General features: G+C 41.3%; 1 protein-coding gene across 3 annotated transcripts in view; it reads right to left on the bottom strand.

Annotated features, from left to right (window-relative positions):
• Positions 1–11,869: 11,869 nt before the first annotated feature.
• LOC138301220 (ficolin-1-like) overlaps positions 11,870–22,070 on the bottom strand; it is a 165,232-nt gene continuing 155,031 nt past the window's right edge. For all 3 annotated transcript variants that reach the window (XM_069241462.1, XM_069241465.1, XM_069241464.1), the window contains one exon: positions 11,870–18,507. In XM_069241462.1, the coding sequence (XP_069097563.1) occupies positions 18,260–18,507 (248 nt within the window). In that variant the 3' untranslated portion in view covers positions 11,870–18,259. The remainder of the gene's footprint in view (positions 18,508–22,070) is intronic.

Below are 22,070 nucleotides of genomic sequence, written 5' to 3'. Positions count from 1 at the left end.
AACATACTGTTCTAGGAATACAAGAACCTTCTAGAACAATGTCCCAGAACAAACACTGCCTCATTACATGAGGATAAAAGGCCATCCAAACATTCCCTGGAAAACAATAGGGATTGTACTAAAGACTTAACATGCACATAGAATGTAACATCTTGAATTTAACACCTCTGCAGAAAATTCAAGGGCCCTGGATAATTGTGTGCACTTCAGGAAACACTACACATCAAAGTTTGGATTGCCATCCAGTTTTAAATGCGCACACTGCTGATTTCAACAAGAATATGCAAATGGCTTGAAACGATCGCGCACACTGCAAGCGATCTGAAACATCAAGGTTTAATTGCGGAAATTAATCGCGCACCTTGCCGATTCGAATGCCCCCATGTAAATGCCATGAAATGATTGCACACAATGAATATCATGAGTTAAGCACAAAAAATGAATTGCGCGTCTTTCCAATTCGAATGCCACCTTGTAATTGCCATGAAATGGTAGCGCACAATGAATATCATGAGTTAAGCACAAGAAATGAATCGCGCGTCTTGCCGATTCGAAAGCCACCATGGAAATGCCATGAAATGGTAGCGCACACTAAATATCACAAGTTCAACACAAGAAATGAATTGCGCGTCTTGCCGATTTGAATGCCACCATGTAAATACCATGAAATGGTAGCGCACAATGAATATCACGAATTCAACCCAAGAAATGAATCGCGCATCTTGCCAATTCAAATGCCACCATGTGAATGTCAAGACATGATAGCGCACAATGAATATCACGAGATAAGCACAAGAAATGAATTGCGCATCTTGCCGATTCGAATGTCAGCATGCAAATCACAGAAAAAGCCAAGTGCACATTCACATGCACAAGGTAAAATCTTTTATCATGAAAATTAGGCCCAAGAACTCGAAAGCCTTCGAGAACGGGATTGGGGGCCCAGCCCGACCTCCGTCTTACCGCCCTGATCAAAGATCAACAACTCAGTGAAAGGCAAGGGCTGGAAGATCAAAGTAGGCCTCTGGAACAGGAGCTCAGGAAGTTGCTGCTGCTCTGCACTGGGACCTCTGAATAGTGAGCACGTGGAGCTGGGCTGGCTCCCTTATATAGAATCTTGGCCCAGCCTACAAACCACACCCAGTCATGCCCCAGAGGAAGCTTCTAGAAGGCCCTGGAAAGGGACCACACCCTGACACACTCTGAAAGTCTGCAGCAATACATTGCAAATGAACAGTATTCATAAGCACCTTGAATATATCAGGATTAAACTCTGCAATGCAAAAGGTTAAACAACAGCACATCAGCATAATGCATGAATTACGTTGTCTTGGAAGTACTGTGTTTTTGCATTCCAGTCGCCCATAGAAAGTGCACTGCCCTGATGTTGACAGTACTCCCCTCTCCCAAGCGCGCTCTAGGGCCTGGTTTGCCTGTGTTTAGGCGATGAAAAAGCCTCACTAATAGTAGAGCATGAATGTCAAAAGCGGAGTCCCATGAGTCTCTCCTAGGACCGTAATTTTTCCGAGAGAGCTGCAGTTCATAGGTTATTGGGTTGCCTTGTTGAAAGACGGTGTAAGGACCGGTGAACTTGGGACTAAACATGTGTCTTTTCTTGAAGTCAATATGTTGTGTAGAAAGCCTCATTCTATCATCTGTTTTTTATTGAGGTCCTTCACAGTGTTTCTTGTCCTGATGCTCTGCATGCTTTTGTCTGTCTTTATTGCGGTGCAATAACGCGTCACCACTTGTTACATATGGAGCACCTGTTTCTACTGTGACTGGACGGTCAAGATCAGGATGAGTCAAGACTGGGACGGTGGAAAAGTCTTCTTTTTCAGCATCCTTGGTTGTGTGGGCTTGTTGAGGATCCATACCACTGGATGTCTGGAGACAGTTTTCTGTGACAATGAGACTTTTAGTCTCTGAACATGTCAGGATAGGAGTACTGGAAAAGACTTCCTTTGAAATCAAAAAGGCCTTATCGGCTTCTGGGGACCTCAAGAAGGGCTCTTCGTTCTTCCTTGCCCCCTCCACACCAGTACATGATACGTTTTGTGAAGGCAATGTCATTTCCTTTGTAGCGACTATGGCTAACGGAGATTCACTCAGATTGAGAACATTCAAAGTTTTAAGACATCTTGTCTTACAAAGGGATGACTGGAATATTATCTTTCTCTCCTCCCAGTCTATCTGAGGATTATGGTAACTCGACCAGGGCATTCCGAGGAAGATTCCATGCTGAGGAGCGTGAATAACATCAAAGGTTACCAACTCGACGTGTTTAGAGTCATAAGTTTGTCCATCACAAGTTATTGACAAGGGCAGGGTCTGTAGAGTCACTGGACTTCCAGTCAGTTGTTTGCCATCTGCGGTCTCCACTAACCCAGTGCTTTATTTTTCTCACACGGGATGCCCTATGCTTCCTCAAATTGAGTGCCTATGAAATTCTCAGTAGCACCTGAGTCCACTAAAGCTTCTCTTAGGTAGGTGTGTCCTTCTACTTGACTTTCTAGATCCAATTTCAAATACCGTGATTTTCTTAACGGTGGTGTCTGTTCCTGAGAAGTGTCCGAGGTAACTCCCAAGACTAAACCTTCCTTGCACTCTGGGGATTTTAGTTTTGTCTCAACCTTTTTGGCAACAGACAATTTGCTCTTTGGATTTACTGGACACTCTTTAACAAAATGACCTTCCTGGCCACAATACAAGCATTGTTTCTTTTTCCGACGTAGGTCTTTCTCTGCAGTTGTTAAGGATAGTCTGATAGTTCCAATTTCAATTGGTTCCTCATTGTTCTCTTTTTGAACTTGTGATTCTCTGTTATCATGAACACACCAGGAATATTTCTCAGTTTTTTTGCGTGTTCCCCTTCGTTCTGCAAGACGATGATCTAGTCTCAAAACAAGGTTTATTAGATCTTGAGAATCTGTAGGCTGTGGGTCTATTTGGGCTAGAATGTCTTTCAACTCCTCCTTGAGTCCCTTGTAGAACAAAGCTGCTTGCTTTTCTTCAGGCCAGGATGTCTCGGCTACCAGCCGATTAAAATTAGCTAAATATGACACTAGATCCTGGTTACCTTGTCGCAAGTCTAATAATTCACGATCTGCCGACAATGTCACAGTTCTACGATCAAATACTCGTTCAAACTCACAAACAAAATTTCTCCAATTGTAAAGCAGGGGACTGTCTTTACGCACAAGAGGAATTGCCCAGGTGTCTGCGTCCCCAGTCAGGTATGATAACAAGAAGGCCACCCTGGATTGGGCATCAGGGAAAACACTTGGTCGACAGGCAAAGTGCAATTCTACTTGCATCAGAAAGGATTGTGCTTTCAAAGGATCACCTGAGAACCGTTCTGGGGGAGCCAGAGGAATGGCTGAGGGATCGTTGAGAGAAATGTTAGTTGGAGGATTACCTCTTGTACCTTGAGGAGGAGGACCAGGCCAACCCACACCCAGAGGACCCTGCTCCATCTTTCCCACTCTTTCCTGCAACTGACTCACTCTCTCAGCTAAGTTGGCTGCCATATCCCTTGATGACACTACCTCTGCTTGGAGCTGCGTTTTAACCTTGACTAGCTCGTCCAGTGTAGCCATGCTGAGAACACACACAAACCAGGAGGATAATAATTAGTGGGCTCACTATTCTGTCAGAGTCACCAGATCCTCGGGGTCTGCGCACGTTCCCAACATGTCCACCACAAGACAGCCCCAATACTCTGATTAGAATGTCACAGAGTCTAAGAGAGTCCAAGTGGGGAAAAGGGGATTAGGTAGGGAACAGCTAGGAAGGAGACCTGTAGGAAACAAAAGGTTAAACAACACATCAGAATAAAACCACATTTAGATTAATAAAAACTCTCTGTTGAATCTAGGATTCAATGATACTTGGAACATGAAATAACACTGTATTGAGTCTAGAGTTCAATGATACTCGGAACATGAAATAACACTCTATTTCGTCTAGAGTTCAGTGATACTTGGGACATAAAATAACACTCTGTTGAGTGTAGAGTTCAGTGATACTTGGAACATGAAATAAAACTGTTGAGACCTCTGAATAGTGAGCACGTGGAGCTGGGCTGGCTCCCTTATATAGAGTCTTGGCCCAGCCCACAAACCATACTCAGTCATGCTGCAGAGGAAGCTTCTAGAAGGCCCTGGAAAGGGACCACACCCTGACACACTTTGAAAGTCTGCAGCAATACATTGCAAATGAACAGTATTTATAAGCACCTTGAATATAAGTCTTCAGCATTAAACTCTGCAATGCAAAAGGTTAAACAACAGCACATCAGCATAATGCATGAATTACATTGTCTTGTAAGTGCTGGGTTTTTGCATTCCAGTCGCCCGTAGAGCGCGCACTGCCCTGATGTTGACACATACTTTTGGTCCCACCATTCTAAACCTTGTTTTTGACTCTTGAGTGCTTGGTGCCACCTCATAGTAATCACGGGGAATACTGCAGGCTCTAGGGAGAAGGAGGAGAATAGTCTAAGGTAGACCAAAAATCTAACTTTACTACTTTTTGGTATTCACAAAGATAGAGTTAGACCAAAAGGGCCTAATTAAGAGTTTGGCAGACGGGATAGCCCGTCCTCTAAACTCCTGATAGGGTGGCTGCTGCCGATGTGGTGACCCCCCATGAGACCTATTAGGTGTTTCCCGCTAGGCTGATGGGTGGAAACCTCAGTTTCCTCGTGTCAGTCTAGCGGGAAACAGGCTGCAGCATTGTCTCCGGCTCAAAATTGAGCCGCAGCAATGCTGTCACCTGCAGGGTGCACCAGCACCCTCGCAATGTTCACTGTCTGCACAGCAGACAGTAAACATTGCGAGGGTGCTGGGCAGAGGGACACCTGCACTACCCATGCCAAGGGCACGGGCAGTGCAGGGGCCCCTCTGTGGCCCCCTGCACCTGTTCTCCGCTGGCAGAGCACAAGGAGATAATCCGCAGGTGAATTGCGACCTCCACCCACTGTCAACCCCTCGGGATCACCGATCCTGACGGAGACAGCGGAACCCTAGCGGTCTGACTGTTCAGGTCTTAATGTAGCGGTCAGACCGCCACAAAGCGGCGGTCCTGACCGCCACTGCGAGGCTGGCGGACTTAAGACCGCTAGCCTCGTAATGAGGCCCAAAGTCTTCTAACTGAGATCAAAAGTCTAACTTTGCTCCATTTCGGTATTCACAAAGGTAAGTTGCTACTAGTAACTTTACTACCAGTAAAGTTAGACTTTTGGTCTAATTTTACTTTTGTGAATACCGAAAAGTAGTAAAGTTACACTTTTTGTCTAAGTTAGACTTTACCTTTGTGAATACTGAAAAGTAGAACAGCTAGACTTTTGGTCTAAGTTAGACTTTTGGTCTAATTTTACCTTTGTGAATCAGGCCCTCAGTTTGGCCTGGAAAGAAAGAACAAATAAAGTTTTCCTAACTATAAGGAAGTGCAAACGTTTGATTTTTACATTGAACATTTATATATATGATCCCACTACGATTGCCAGTAGGTAGTCATAGGTAGGACCTAGTTTCCAGTGGAAAAGCATTTTTTGTTTTGCTAGTCACTTTGCTGCCCTTTGACGAATCTTCACAAAATTTTCAAAACTGGTTTGCCCCTCACTTCACCTACTGTCTGGAATGTTTTGGGGTGATTCGTCAAGCGGAAGGCTGAGAAAAATGGGCAGTCCCAAAACGTGTTTTCCCCATGCAGTTTCCCATGGGGATTATAGACACGACTACAGCTCTAAATTCTAAATGGAAATTACATTACATTTGACAGAAAGCTAGATCTTGGTCCAGAAAAAGTGTTTTTTTGTCATTTGTTGTCATTCTGTTCAGTAGTTTTGGAGTTGTTAAGAAAAAAAGATTGATATATATCCAGAGACTCGTATCCAGTGCAGTTACACCGCAGTGGATCTGCGGATCTACGCATCAACAGCAGTGCTGTGATTCACTGACCGGAACCTGAGAAAAAAGTTGCAGCCTCCATTTTGTGTATCGGGACTCGGTCCTAAGGGGAGAAAATAAAACTTAAAAGTGATACAAGGGGTCAGGGTAGGGACCCCTCATGGGCAGGAAATTTTCCAAAAATGTTGTTTCTTTTTTGGTGTGCAAGGATCCTTGGATCCACACAGCACTAGGTGCACCCCCTATTGTGAATCCACAATGAATCTGCAGATCCAGAACCCAATTAAAAAACCGACATACACCCACTCACCAACCCCCACAGCCACTCACACACCCATTCACACACCTATTCACAGACAACAAAACTGTTACTGCACCCAGTCACAGACCTACGCTGCCACTCACACCCACTCACACACCCACTTACACACTCACACAACCATGCAGCCACTCACAAACACACAAAACTACTACCACACCCAGTCACAGACCTACACTGCCAGTCGCACACCCATTCCCACACTCAAACACCCACTCACAGACCGACAAAACCTCTATCACACCCAGTCACAGACCCACACATCCTCTCACATGCTCATTCACACACCCACTCACACACTGAAACACCCACTTACACACACACTCACACACCCATCACACCCGATACAGCCACTCAAACACCCACTCATAGACCAACAAAACCATAACCACACCGGGTCACAGACCCATGCTGCCACTCACACACCCACAAAACCACTCACACACAACTCACTGACCCACACAGCCTCTCACAAATCCCCTTATACACCCACACCACCACTCACTCCCCCACTCACACACCCATACAGCCATTCACACGCTCACTCACAGACCCACAAAACCACTCAAACACCCACTCACACATCCATACAGCCACTCACACACCCAGAGATATACAAAACCACTCACAGACCCACACAGCCACTCACACATTACTCACACACCCACACATACACTCACACACCCACTTACACACCCACACACTCACACACCCACTCAGAGACCCACAAAATCACTACCAGTCCATCACAGATAATCACAGCCACTCACACACCCACTTACACACCTATTCACACACTCAAACACCCATTTACAGACCCACAAAACGTCTTCCACACCTAATCACAGACCCACAGAGCCACTCACAAACCCACTCATACACTCACATACACACTTACACACTCGCACTACCACTCATACACCCATACACCCATACAGCCACTCATACACCCAATCACAGACCCACAAGACCACTGCCACACCCACTCTAAGACCCACACAGCCACACACACTCCCTCATACACTTACTCACCCACTTACATACCCACAAAACCACACACACACCCATCTCACACATCCATACAGCCACTCACACACCCACTGACAGACTCACAAAACCACTCACACACCCACTCACAGACCCACACAGTCCCTCACACACCCATTTGCACACTTACACATCCACTTACACACCCACACAACCACTCGCACACACACTCAAAACCCTTACAGCCACTCAAACACACTCACAGACCCACAAAACCACTCACACACATACAGCCACTTACACACACACACACCCACTTATACACTCACACACCCACACAACCGTACAACCCACCCACACACCCATACATCCCCTCTCACACTGACTCACACACCCAGTGTGGGGTTGACTGTATGCAGCCAACCTGCCACCGCGTATGGTTGAAGCCCATGTGCAAGATGGGGTTGGCTGCATAGAGGGCATTGACCTCAGGCCAGGCCATGCGGTTAACCCCCTTCCACGCATGGCAGGGCACAAGTTAATCTTAACTTAGGGTACAAGTTATAGTTTCTTGAGATAACTATAACTGCTGAATTTTTATGGTTTTATGGGTGTAAAATCTGAACCTAACTATAACGTCCCTGTAACTTTCTTTTGGGTATATACATGTATACATAGTCATATTATATACAGGGAGTGCAGAATTATTAGGCAAATGAGTATTTTGACCACATCATCCTCTTTATGCATGTTGTCTTACTCCAAGCTGTATAGGCTCGAAAGCCTACTACCAATTAAGCATATTAGGTGATGTGCATCTCTGTAATGAGAAGGGGTGTGGTCTAATGACATCAACACCCTATATCAGGTGTGCATAATTATTAGGCAACTTCCTTTCCTTTGGCAAAATGGGTCAAAAGAAGGACTTGACAGGCTCAGAAAAGTCAAAAATAGTGAGATATCTTGCAGAGGGATGCAGCACTCTTAAAATTGCAAAGCTTCTGAAGCGTGATCATCGAACAATCAAGCGTTTCATTCAAAATAGTCAACAGGGTCGCAAGAAGCGTGTGGAAAAACCAAGGCGCAAAATAACTGCCCATGAACTGAGAAAAGTCAAGCGTGCAGCTGCCACGATGCCACTTGCCACCAGTTTGGCCATATTTCAGAGCTGCAACATCACTGGAGTGCCCAAAAGCACAAGGTGTGCAATACTCAGAGACATGGCCAAGGTAAGAAAGGCTGAAAGACGACCACCACTGAACAAGACACACAAGCTGAAACGTCAAGACTGGGCCAAGAAATATCTCAAGACTGATTTTTCTAAGGTTTTATGGACTGATGAAATGAGAGTGAGTCTTGATGGGCCAGATGGATGGGCCCGTGGCTGGATTGGTAAAGGGCAGAGAGCTCCAGTCCGACTCAGACGCCAGCAAGGTGGAGGTGGAGTACTGGTTTGGGCTGGTATCATCAAAGATGAGCTTGTGGGGCCTTTTCGGGTTGAGGATGGTGTCAAGCTCAACTCCCAGTCCTACTGCCAGTTCCTGGAAGACACCTTCTTCAAGCAGTGGTACAGGAAGAAGTCTGCATCCTTCAAGAAAAACATGATTTTCATGCAGGACAATGCTCCATCACACGCGTCCAAGTACTCCACAGCGTGGCTGGCAAGAAAGGGTATAAAAGAAGGAAATCTAATGACATGGCCTCCTTGTTCACCTGATCTGAACCCCATTGAGAACCTGTGGTCCATCATCAAATGTGAGATTTACAAGGAGGAAAACAGTACACCTCTCTGAACAGTGTCTGGGAGGCTGTGGTTGCTGCTGCACGCAATGTTGATGGTGAACAGATCAAAACACTGACAGAATCCATGGATGGCAGGCTTTTGAGTGTCCTTGCAAAGAAAGGTGGCTATATTGGTCACTGATTTGTTTTTGTTTTGTTTTTGAATGTCAGAAATGTATATTTGTGAATGTTGAGATGTTATATTGGTTTCACTGGTAATAATAAATAATTGAAATGGGTATATATTTTTTTTTGTTAAGTTGCCTAATAATTATGCACAGTAATAGTCACCTGCACACACAGATATCCCCCTAACATAGCTAAAACTAAAAACAAACTAAAAACTACTTCCAAAAATATTCAGCTTTGATATTAATGAGTTTTTTGGGTTCATTGAGAACATGGTTGTTGTTCAATAATAAAATTAATCCTCAAAAATACAACTTGCCTAATAATTCTGCACTCCCTGTATATATATTCCCTGAAAAAAACAAAGGTTACTTGGACGTTATAGATAGGTTCAGATTTTACACACAAAACCATTGAAATTCAGCATTTATAGGTATACTTATCTCAAGAAACTATAACTCATGCCCTAAGGTAATTTTAACTCGCACCCCCACAATGCACCGTTTTCTCATCAATAATTTTACAGCAAAGGTTGCAGTGATATTATCAATAATGCCATAGAAAATGTCATGACTGATGCAGTGCATGGCAGGGCGTGTTGCGTGAGTTATATTTACCTTGGGCCATGAGTTATAGCTTTTTGAGATAAGTATAACATTAACTGCTGAATTTATAAGGTGTTGTGCGTTTACAATCTGAACCTAACTATATCGTCTCTGGCATAGAATAGGGCTGAAAAGAGGGCTCAAGCCTACTGAGGTTAAGTCATGCCAGGAAATGAGCGTTTTTCCCATTTGTGCTTAAGGGAATTACTTGTTCCGAAATTAAGGGTCTGATTAGATCTTGGCAAAGGGGTGGGTGGGAGAGAATACTATGTCCGAAACGTGATGGATAGCTCGTCCGCCTTATTACGATCTCCATAGGATTTCATGGGATCCTAATAAAGCTGACAGTATTGCCCTACACCAGGATCTAAAACAGGCCCTAAATATTTTTGGGAACTTCTTGGCAACTCATAACTCAGGAAGAGCCAAACAGAGAAATATGGACGTTTTCAGTTGCTCCGTTCACTCAACAAGTAGTCAAAGGATACATGTTTTCTGCAAATGACGTAATCTTAGTTCCTGATTAAAAACGATTTCCTTGCACCTGTCTCTTACTTGACAGACACGTGCATGCTTAGAGGCCATGGCTCAACCTTCTATTGTCTGGTTTAAGGAAGAGTAGGCCCTGACTGATCAGGTGTGCGCTATGCCCTACTGTGTCATTCTTCAAACTGACGTCTGTAAAAGTGCATAGTACTGTGCCAACATGGACATGGTGAGCGCTCCAACAGGCAACCAGGAAGCTGGAAACTTGAATTATGAAAAGTACTGGAAAACAGCCACTTGCCCTAGGAGAAGAGAAGCATGCTAGGCCTTATTGGACGAAAGCCTTTTATTTATATTCTAATAAAACAGGGGAAATTAAGTTAATCATAAAGGGAAACTGTTCTCGGTGGCCAATGCAAATCATTTCTCATTAATCATTGAACTTTAAGGAAAGTGTTCCGGGTTTAACATGGCGAAACAGCCGAGTAAACAACCCAGTTCAACAATGAAGCTTTCGATTTGGACTCACACACCCGGAGGGAGATAAATGTAGGTATTGTGAAAAAATGGACATCTGACTGCCACAGACATATAAAGAAGTAAGTTTCACTCAGTAATGCCTTCCTGAATTATGCATTGTTATTACGTGCAGTCGGAACAAACAGGATATATTTAAAATACTGTTTGAGGAAGTCTCATCAATTTTCTGCCTCTCTCTTGTTTGCCACCGAAAGCTAAGAAATATTAAATAAAGTGAATGAACTATTGTTCAGAGCACCTTGACAATGAGGCATTGGAGGTAGTAACACTGATGGATGTGGGCTAGCAGGAACAAGGACAAGGTTCTGCATTTAATAACTGGTGTGACATTTACCCTCATAGCCATCCTACTGTCATGTATGATTGATGATTGTCCTTCCTTGGACAATCCTTCCGATGGGAAATGCAGATGCCTTTTTGTGCCTACCTTAGTCATCAGACAGATTTACTGCCAGAAGTTGCAGCAAGGATTGGTATTATTTTTATTGTAGCAGTAGTAGATAATAGATATCTAAGGGACATAAATAAGGGGGGTGGAGCACCAGCACCCATAAAAGTGAGCAGCAACTGTGTGGACCTTTTTTTCTCCAGCATCTGCAGCATCTGTATCAGTGAAGCAGGAACCCATGCACTGCTGGCACATGTGCCTTGCCTTGTATTCTGTGGAACAGCAAACCACCCACTGCTGCTTGTGCCAGTGTGTAAGTTCCACGTGATAGACGCAGGCATGGGTAAAGTGGGCTTTGGCCCAGGGCCCCAGCCTTTCCGGGGGCCACCTGATAGAGCCAGTTGTGTTCTCAAGGAAGTTTTGCCCTTATGACTTTTTGGGCTAAAGTCAGGAAACTGCATTAAAATGGCTGCAGTGCACGGACTGATAGCGCGTCCAGTCCTTGTAGATTACTTATACTTGGACACGCCGGAGGTCGGTGAACCGGTGACCGGGTTGAGTTCTCCTCATCCACAGAAGTCGTCAGATCCCTCAAATCAGTAATCAATAATCATTTATAACCAATAACCAAAATTCAATTAGTAATCAGACAACAAATTAGATCAATAGAAAACAGTAATTTGACATACCATGACCTTTCAGTCATGAATAACCACACCTGTTTATTAAAAGTTAATGAGTTTATTTCCCTATATTAACAAAGCTAATACGATGTAAGTAAGTCTCAAAATCAAATGATACACATGTATGAACATTACTGGCTGTCCATAACGGCGGAAGAAACGCAATCTATGCAAAACTTGAATAATAATGCACTCAGATATAGCAGTGCAAATCACTAATAAAAGCAACTGAGATTGACTAATTGCATACATTGATCAGCATAACAAGATTTCAATTCAGCACGGTGCATTAAATGAATACCTCAACTAACCTCTGATTAGCATTGGCATGTGATGCTTCATGCAAAACGAATTTAGTCAACATAAATTTAGAAAACTTCTAGCCTGGGCTCTGTCAAAATAAGCAGTTGGTACCTAAGAAGGAGAATACAATGAATAATACATTTATCCTTTCATAATTACCAAATACAATCAGCATTCAAGATAAGTCTTCGTCCTTCAGGTACAAGTTCGATCAGCATGGGGCTTCTCCAAAGGAGGGGCAAAGTTAAAGTCAAGTTTTCCTTGCAGCAGCAAGGAATACAGGGGCAAAAGTTATCATATGGGCAAGACGGGGTAAAGTTAAAGTTAAAGTCTCTAAGGTGAGAATGCTTTAGAGTCTCTCTCTCTGGGATAGAGAAAAAGCATCAAAGTGTCATAAAAGTAAAAGTGGCAATGGCATCAAAATGGCGTCAAAATGGTGTGTCTTCAAAAATGGCTTCAAAATGTCTGTCTTCTCTTCGTCCGGTGGGATTAAGTAAGAAAAGTTCCAAATTCTTCAGGTTCTTCCATTAGAGGGTCCATGGGGTGATTTCTCTTTGACCAATGAATAGTGTCTTTTCTCTTAATACTCATCTACGTGTAAGGTGTCCTTGGAGTTTTGGAACATAACTAGCAGCAAAGTTGCCAATTAATTCTGCATCAGTGTCTTCATTGTCTGCACCTGCAGAAACTGACCTTGAGCTTCAAAGGGGATGAAAGTTGCCTAACATGCAACTTTAAGATAAGTGTATTAGTCATTCTACTGGAAAAATACCGCTTTTAAAGATTCAAAAACGTCTTTGTTAATATAAATGAAAACTACGCAGTTAAAATTGAGACCAGGCAACTAGGCAAAAGCCTCTGCTAAATTTAAGCTAAGCATGTAACAGTTTCAATGAGAAAATCATAAAGTATACCTTCAAATATGATATATTAGTACATTTGTTGGCTTTTCATGATTAATTAAGCTTGTTTAAAACTAATGGTGACTCGTGGGCACATTTCTCTACAAATTTTATTTTTCTTTGCTAAAACACATTGCATATGCGGTTTTGTTGCATGATATATGAATGTTTGTTAGTCTTTCTTTTTCCGCTTCATCAGGACGCATCCAGCGGATGCGCTGCTGGCGTGCCAAAGGCATGCTTATGGCAAACTTGTCTGTGCCCGTTGGATCACGTCCAGTGCCAGCCCCCCTGCTCGTTTTCCTGTTTGACACCCAAATAGTGATTCATAATAATAGGGAGCAACTACTGAACCTTTCCCTTGTAGGTAAGAGTCATCTTTGCTGCTCCATTGATCCTCCTAAACTCATGAATTTGAAAAGTACACCGGCTGTGATATTACGTTCTTTAACACTAAAGTTAGTATTGTGACAGGTGCAGAGGTCCTTAGAGCCAAAGCATTGACTAAACAACAACTGCTTGGCGGGACACTAATCAACGCCAGATCGCTAATTAGAATTCTGTGATTTTCTACAGGATCAGATCGTGGACGTAGCATTTATTACAGAAACTCCTGTCCTTAATACATTGACTCTGAGGCACTAGCTTTCAAACTTGCCCTTAATAAATATACCTAATTTAACGGGCTCCTCATTTATCAGCCGCCCTGTCCCAGGGCACCTTTTGTTCAATCTATCAGCAAATGGTTGGACAGTAAGGTTAAATATATAGACTATGTAATTCAAGGGGATTTTAATTTCCACTTAGAAAACAACCTGGGCAAAGAATCGGAATCCCTTATCAACCTGATGAGTAGCCTCAGGTTGGAACAGTTGGGCAATACACACTTAGCCGGACATAGACTGGATGGGGTCTTTTCTGACAATAGCTTACTATCTGTTACCGACTCATTGCCACTTACGTGACAGATCATCATGCGGTGCTGTTGAAAACTAAAACTGTAACCATCCCAGTGTATTACGTAGTCTCACCTAAATTAGGAAAAACTTGCCCATGGCACAAAATAGATTCCACTAATTTAACCAAGACTCTTACGGCCACTATACCCTCTCCTTCTACACAAACCTTGATCTCGCCACCACCAACTGTCACTCTTGGCTAGATCTGGTTATTAGACAGCTAGTCACAGAAAAAAATCTCTGTGAACAGGAGAGCCTCTCTGCCACAGACCTGGCTCTCGGACAAACTGAGAGAATGTAAGCAGGCCTGTAGGAAACAGGAACGTAAATAGAGGTTAAGAAAAATCAGCCTACTTCATGCTTAAAATAAAAAAAAAACTTGACAAAGGAACTGCTTAATATGGTAAAAATAACTGTCAAACATTGAAGACTACAAAAAGACTGATAGTAATCAATTGTTATGAAAATAGAAGTAGTTCACTGTTCCAATATATATATACACACATGCAGGAAAAGGGAGTGTCAGTATAGTCAGGAGAGCCCTCAAGCATCCACTAGAATGCTGCGCATCATCATTGGGCTTACTCCTCGTCAGACCGGCACTGCAATGTCTGGCGGACCACTCACCCCACGGTGGTGGCACACAACCGAAGATAATCTAGCTGAAATGATGGGTCTGCGAAAATTACTGACAATAAAAATTGGGAGAGACAGGTGAATTTAAAATTGACTCTGAGCCTTAGGCATCATGATTTAATAACTCAGAAACAGGATCAGGCCAAGATTAAAAAGGAACCAAGAGGAGTTAATACGGGGAATGATGTCCCACTCTACTCCATGGAAAGGAGGAAAAGGTGGTGTACCTAGTCCTAACACAGTGTGGTCAACATGTTTCACGCCTCTACGGTCACAAAGTGATCCCTCAGCGCTTCATCAGGACCATGATAACTACTTCCCCTAATTATATACGAAAAAGGGGGTAATGCAGCCTTGATCCTGTTAGATCTCTCAGCTGTATTCAATAAGGTCAACCATGTCATACTGATTGACCGGCTTCATTCTCTAGGTATCAGGGGTTCTGTTCTGGCTATTCTAAAATACTTTCTCTCAGAGAGAAAACAAATTGTGCCCTTGGATGGTTTTTCCCCCGCACCTTCTCATTACCATGTGGGGTCACGCAGAGCTCTTGTTTGAGCCCTACTCTTTTCAGTCTTTATGTTACCCCCTTGGTCAAGCTATCAAAAAGTTAGGATCCTCAGTCATCAGTTATGCAGACAACACTCAGGTAATTATATCAGTGGCTGGAAATCCAGAAGAGACAGCAAGCAGATTCCATAGCTGCATGCTGCTGGAAATTAACAATTGCTTAAAACTAAACTCTGGCAAAATGGAGTTGCTCCTGCTGGGCAATAATAAATTTTTCTGGTGCACTACTTGGTGGCCACAGGAACTTGGAGCCCTACCTATTCCGGGTTCCAAAACCAAAAATATGGTCATAATTTTCGATGACAAATTATCATTTGACAAAAACATCAATGCAGTGACCTCCTCAGCTTTTTTTATTCTTAAAAGTCTGAAAAAGATCTGTCTTTTTATTCCCCAAGGCATACAGAAAGTTGTGGTTACAGCACTTGTGCTTTTGAAACTCGATTAGTGCTTCAAGGAGCAGAGGAGATATATATGTTGTATCAACAGGAAGGGTTAAAACTATGGGTCTGATTACAAGTTTGGCAGGCTGACCATCGGCCCACCAAACCTGCAATGAGGAGACCACACTATTATAATGTTTCCCCCGGGCTGATAAGCCGAATCCTCTAAATTAGGAAGTTTCCGCCCAACAGCCCAGTGGAAACAGTGCAGTGGTAGGGGAGGGGCGTGGGTAACGACGGGTACAGAATGGGGGAATAAATTACATTAAAATTTTTTTAAAAAAGTATAGTTCTAAAGGACAACTTTGTCCATAATTCAGATACATGGAAACAGTTTAAGTGTTGTATAAGTCAAGAATGACAGAGGCCAGTGTACCTGCGGTGAAAGTACTGAAGACAGTCTGGAAACATTCTGACGGGCTGATTATGAGGCTGGCGGTCCTAGGAACGCCAGCCCCACGGTGGTGGTCGGACCGCCACGGCTGTCCGACCGACACATTACAAGTTTGGTGGGCAGACCACCTAAAGACCGCCGTACCCGCCAGGATCATAGATCCCACAGGGTGATAGTGGTCAGGCTTGTAACCAGACATCGCGGCACTGAACTCAACTGCCACCTGGCTGATTACAACCCCTCTCTCCACCATTCTTTTCATGGTGGGGACCCCACCATGAAAAAGCTGCTGGAAAGCCAGTGCCCATGCCATAGGGGGCCCCTGCAATGCCCATGGCCACGGTATGGGGGGTAGAACAGTTACCTGGTGCTGATGGCTTACTCGTGCTCCTCTGCCTCCTGGTCCCAGCATCAAAGACTCCCTATGCAATCCCTGCACTGCTCACATGCTATTACCTAGCATGAGAGCTGCGTAGGGATTGGCCTCAGTGGGATAGTTTTCCACTCACTCAGGAGCAAGGATTCTGTGCTGTTTCTCCAACCTGGCTGTCAAATACGGCTGGGTTGGAGAAACCTAACTGCGCAGTTAAGGGCACACTCTACTCCCCCATCTTTTCTCCACCTCCCATGGCCTGGCCCTGCCTCTCCCTGCACAGGCTGGCTCTGCCAGCAGCAGACAAATCAGACAATAGTGAAATATTGTTTTATTTTTCTGCTTCTGGTTCTGAACCACCAGGGCGATGCTCCTCCGCCTTTGCGGAGGAGCCCCCGCTGTGAGTATGCAGATTTTCTTTAACACACTGCTCAGAAAGCATTGTCCTGAAGTTATATGTGTGATTGTAGAAGATCATTGTGCTACAGCAAGACTCTCATTTTGTCTCAAGACCCCAGAGAGTGCTATCAGCCCAGCCGGGAGGCAATTACAGCTTTTAATAACCCCACTGCGACCCCCTCTGCTCAGGCAGATAATAGTGAAAGAAGGCAACAGCCTTTATTGCTCACAGTTGCATACAACTATAATGAAAGTGTATTTGAAATTCTATAATAAAGCTGCTTTACTACAGTCATAAACATACATATGTATTTGACACATCTTGCCCAGTGATCATTGCGGTGTATACGTTTTAGATTTGTTTCTGTGTCTGAATTGTATTATATGTAATTAATTCAAGCACATAGCATGCAAATGTAGATTTAAACAGATGTGTTTCCACTTCTAAATTTTGTACAGCGCGGCTTCACTGAGAAGATTAGTGGGCCACCAAACAAATAACTCAAAGGATAGAAATAAACAAAAGAAAGTGCATAGAGTATAAGAAAACTAAAATGTAAAATACAGTAAAATATAAAAAAAGATAAAAAAGGTACACTCTGAAGTAGAAATGTGTTGAGTGTTAATGATGAGAATATGCTTGAGATGTAATTTTCTAGTAGAGGAGGTGCAACATCCCTGTTTACTATCATCTTGTAAAGTAATGGATGTGGAAATGGCTATGCAAAGAGGAACAAGTGTGCCAATTAAACCAAAGTATTGCTTGGGCTCTATTCAAATATTCAGATTTTCAAAAATAAAAAACGGCAGAGGCCACAGTCATAGAAGTAACTCTGCAATGCCTGCTCCTACGAATTATAAGAATTCCAAGAAGTGCATTGCCTCCCACATAACAACCATCACAAGAGAGGGAAAGGAAGGAAAATGAGTTAGTGAATAATATGCAAGCATCATTTGAACTGCCGCCCATATGCTGGCCCGACATTCAGAACGTGCATTTACTATTGTATATTTATATATATATATATATATATATATATATATATATATATATATATATATATATATAATAATAATATTGTATTGCATTACTATCCAAAAGGTTTCAGCATGCTAGGACAGAGTTAAAAGAATCTGGATCCCATCAAATCCAGGTCATCCTTTGCCCAGTCCCCTGTCATAGGAGGAGTAGGAGAAGTTCCATCCAGGTTACGTCATTTAGGTGTAAATTATGAAAACAAGAAATGTATCAAATATTTTACTTCGTCATACAGTTTATTGTGTCCTTGAGAAATATTGTTACTGAAGCTTCTTTAAGTTGACCTTGCAAAATGGTGTGTCTTTGACGGGTAGCAAGAAGTTTAAAGCTGTAGAGAATTGAGAGTAAGACAATCAGGTTTTCAGATCAGATTCTTGCTCAAAGAGTAATTCAACTTTGTTGAGACTCTGCTAGGCAGGCCTCAACTTCATCTCAGAGTGTTTGAAGGAATAGTTATGTCCTTTTCCCTTCAGCCAGTTGATGCCATCAGCATTACTGCTGTGAGCGCCCAGCCAGTATTTTCCATTTAGATTGGAATCGTGACAACGGTTGTACCACCAGGCGCCCTTGAAGCGCTCAGCACAGTTACTCTCATGGCTATCGTTGTCTTGGTCTTTTGTTGAGAAGGGGATGCCTTTATGGTGCGATAATGAGTCACCTATAAAAAGATAATAATAGCCATTATCAAGATAGTTTTCAAAGTTAAATTCAATGACAAGAAAAGCTTTTTTTGCAAGGAAATCAGAACTTCTTGAAAAGCATTAAGGGTCTGATTAGGACTTTGGTGGAAGGGATTACTCCGTCCCAAATGTGATGGATATCCAGTCCGCATTTACAAGTTCCAGAGGATATAATGGAACTTTTAATACTGCGTGCGGGGTTTCTGTCACTTTTGGGATGGCGTAATTCCCTCTGCCAAGGCCGGAATCAGGCCCTAAATGTTGCCATTATACCATGGTGTTTTTTTCAGAGGAAATTCTGCTAAACCTCTTAGTTTGGAACATCGGGATAGTATAAAACTCCTTCAGATTTAACCTCAGCGGCACTAGATATTTTAAGCCAGACAATCAATCAAGCACTGGCAAATCCAGCAGGCCTGGCTTCCAGCTCTTTGGTTGAGTCAATTCTTTTTTTTGTAGTGATTTGTACTATGCTATTTGAGACAAATGCCTGTTATTTCACTGAGGAGATAATGGACCCAAAGTTACGAATCTGCACAGTAGCTCAACATGGGTTAACAAAGCTCATGAGTTAAAATTCCTGAAATGGGGAAAAACCGCCACATTGGGGAGAATAAGGGCTTTTTACCCAATTTCAGGGAGAAGTCCTATTTACTGCTTAGATATTCCGATAAAATATTTTGAAAAAATATCATGAGAAACCAAAATTGTGTCAAAAAAATTGTCAGCCCAGAAATATAGTCAGAGTATAGAAGGTATGAAATTTTGACCAGGTATGCACTATCATTTTTTGCAATGTTGTTATACATAATAACATTGTTTTATTTAATTTAGTCGTATAAAATATAACTTTTAATTAATTGAAAAATTATTAGCTATTGTATTATTATAAAGAAGTAGAAATATAATATCTGTAATTCATTGTGTTAGCGTCGTTCGCAATTCTCAACATGAATTTTTTAAAATATTTAATTAGAAATATCTACTCTAGTTGCTGGATTTTGTTTTTAGCGATTTAGAGGTTAGAAGTTATTTAAAATGTAAATTATCATTTTTAAATAATAACTTTGATATCATATAATTTATAACTATGTATGTAGATGTATTAATTAATTGGTATTTTAATTACTTGATGTATTTAAATTGATTGCTCTCTTATTTAATTATGAAATTGTTCAAATGTATTAATCATTTGAATTGTGTTACCTGATGATTCATTTTCATATTACCATTGTTTCATTTTTTATAATTTGTTTTTAAATCAATCTCAGTTGTCTGGTGCGTTTGTTGGTGGTAGGGAGGGAACAGTATTACTTTTAATAATGTATATTTTTCTATGTAATGTATTTTTAAAGGTATTTGTAATATTAAAGTTCTATTTTCAGAATTGTATTTGATTCATGATTCAAAGAGATTTTTATTTTAAATATGGTTAATTTTATTCCGTACTAAATCCTTTTTAAAAACATTAGGACATTGGAACAGTAAATCTGTCCCCTCTGAGGTCCAACACTCTCCCTAATTGTGCACATATGTTAGAGTGTGAATTGTAAATCTAACCTCTACCAATTCCAACACCATACCTGCTTTTGCGTATCTGGGGGTGGGACTAGTAAATTTTAACCCTCTAAAGTTAAACACTTTCCCACTGTTGCTCAGAATAGTAAATCTAACCCCTTGTAAGTCCAACACTTTTCCTGCTTTTGCTTTGAAAGGATTGGGAATAGTAAAGTTGATGCCTCCAAAGTGCAACACTTTCCCCACTGTTGCTCAGATTGGAGTAGCATTCGTAAATCTAATCCCTCCAAAGTCCAATACTTTCCCTGCTTTTGCTTATGTTGGAATGAGAGAATACCAAATGTAAACACTTTAAGTATCAACACTTTCTCTACCGTTGCTCAGATTGGAATGGAAATAGTAAATCTGAACCCTCAGGAATTCAACACTCCCTGTACTGTTGATCAGACAGGAGTGGGAATAGAAAATCAAACTCCTCCAAATTCCAAAGTTTTCCCTGCTTTTGCTTGAATGAAAATAGTAAATTTGACCTCTCCAACATCCAATATTTTGCCAATTTTGGTGAATGCTTCAGTGACCATAGTAAATCAAGCCCATCCAGAGTCTAGCGCTTTTTAAAAATTAATATTTTTTCTATAAATGTTTTAAATTATTTGTAATATAAAAATTGTATTTGTAGAATTGAATTTGATTTTTTTTTAACAAATATAGTTTCATATAAATATCTTTTATTCCTTTTCTATCATTAAACCCTTTAAAAATTACCTCGGAGTTGGAACTGTAAAAGGGGAACCTTTGAAGTCCAGCACTTTCCCTACTGGTGCTTATGTTGGAGGTGTAATAGTATATTTAACTACTTCAAAGTCAAACAGTTTCCTAGTATTAGGATTGTTAATATATATAATATATATAATAGTAATATATATATATATAATATATATTATAATATATAATTGTATTGTATTGTATTGTAATAGTATTTATATAGCGCTTACTACCCCTGACGAGGCGTTGAATCGCTTTTCGGCGAGTAGCACGCTACAATGGAACCCAACAAGAATTAGTGTTAATATATTCAATATATAATATATATAATATATATCATATGTATTATTATTATATATATATTTATATATATAATATATATATATATATATATATATATATATATATATATATATATTATATATATGTAATATATATACTACATATGTTTATATATTACATTATTTATTTATATATATTATATATGTTTTGTTTTTATAATGTTTAAATAATTTATAAAGTTAAAAAATTTGTAATTTCTTATTTTTCTATAATGTTGTAGAAATTAAATATATGTTTATTTTTATTAATTGTTTTAATTGTCATAATTTTCTAATGTGTGTATATAATTATATGTATATTATTTGTTCCCAATAATTATTGTAAAAAATATTATTTGTGTCTTATTATATTGTCATTATTTTAAAGCTTGTTTAAATCAAATTGTATATAAAGCCAATACATGGATAGTTCAGTGCGCTAACATACTCTATTGATATTGTGGCCTATAATTTTTTCAATATTTTCGTAGTTTACATACAATGGACTTAAACTTAATCTTTTTGTTCCTAATATTTCTGTACAATATTTGCGTACTGTGATATTTTTGTGTCCCATATTTCATCAGCCACCACCTCCTCTGATCAAGTGGTAAATGTAAGCAGGAGTGTTACAGCGGACTGCTGTGCAGCGGCCATTGGTTGGGGACAGTGACAGGTGTAAGAGCAGACCTTTGGGCTGCCAGAGAGATCACTGCATGTTCCTTCCTCCACTCAGAGTAATTGTGAGGTAGAGCCATTCTAGCCTTCGGTAATGCTAGCTCCATAGACCTGGTTGTTTAACTGGGTTCCTTTCTGCACCTATTAAAACTGGGCCCAGTCCACCTGCATACATTAAGCCCAGGAGCTGGAACACCATGCCACCCGAAAATGACTGGAGCTTTATCTACCAAGGAGATCACTCTTGACAACTGGTAATG

This window comes from Pleurodeles waltl, chromosome 6, assembly GCF_031143425.1.
Source record: "Pleurodeles waltl isolate 20211129_DDA chromosome 6, aPleWal1.hap1.20221129, whole genome shotgun sequence".
NCBI lineage: Eukaryota > Metazoa > Chordata > Amphibia > Caudata > Salamandridae > Pleurodeles > Pleurodeles waltl.
This window is presented reverse-complemented; position numbering and strand designations above follow the sequence as displayed.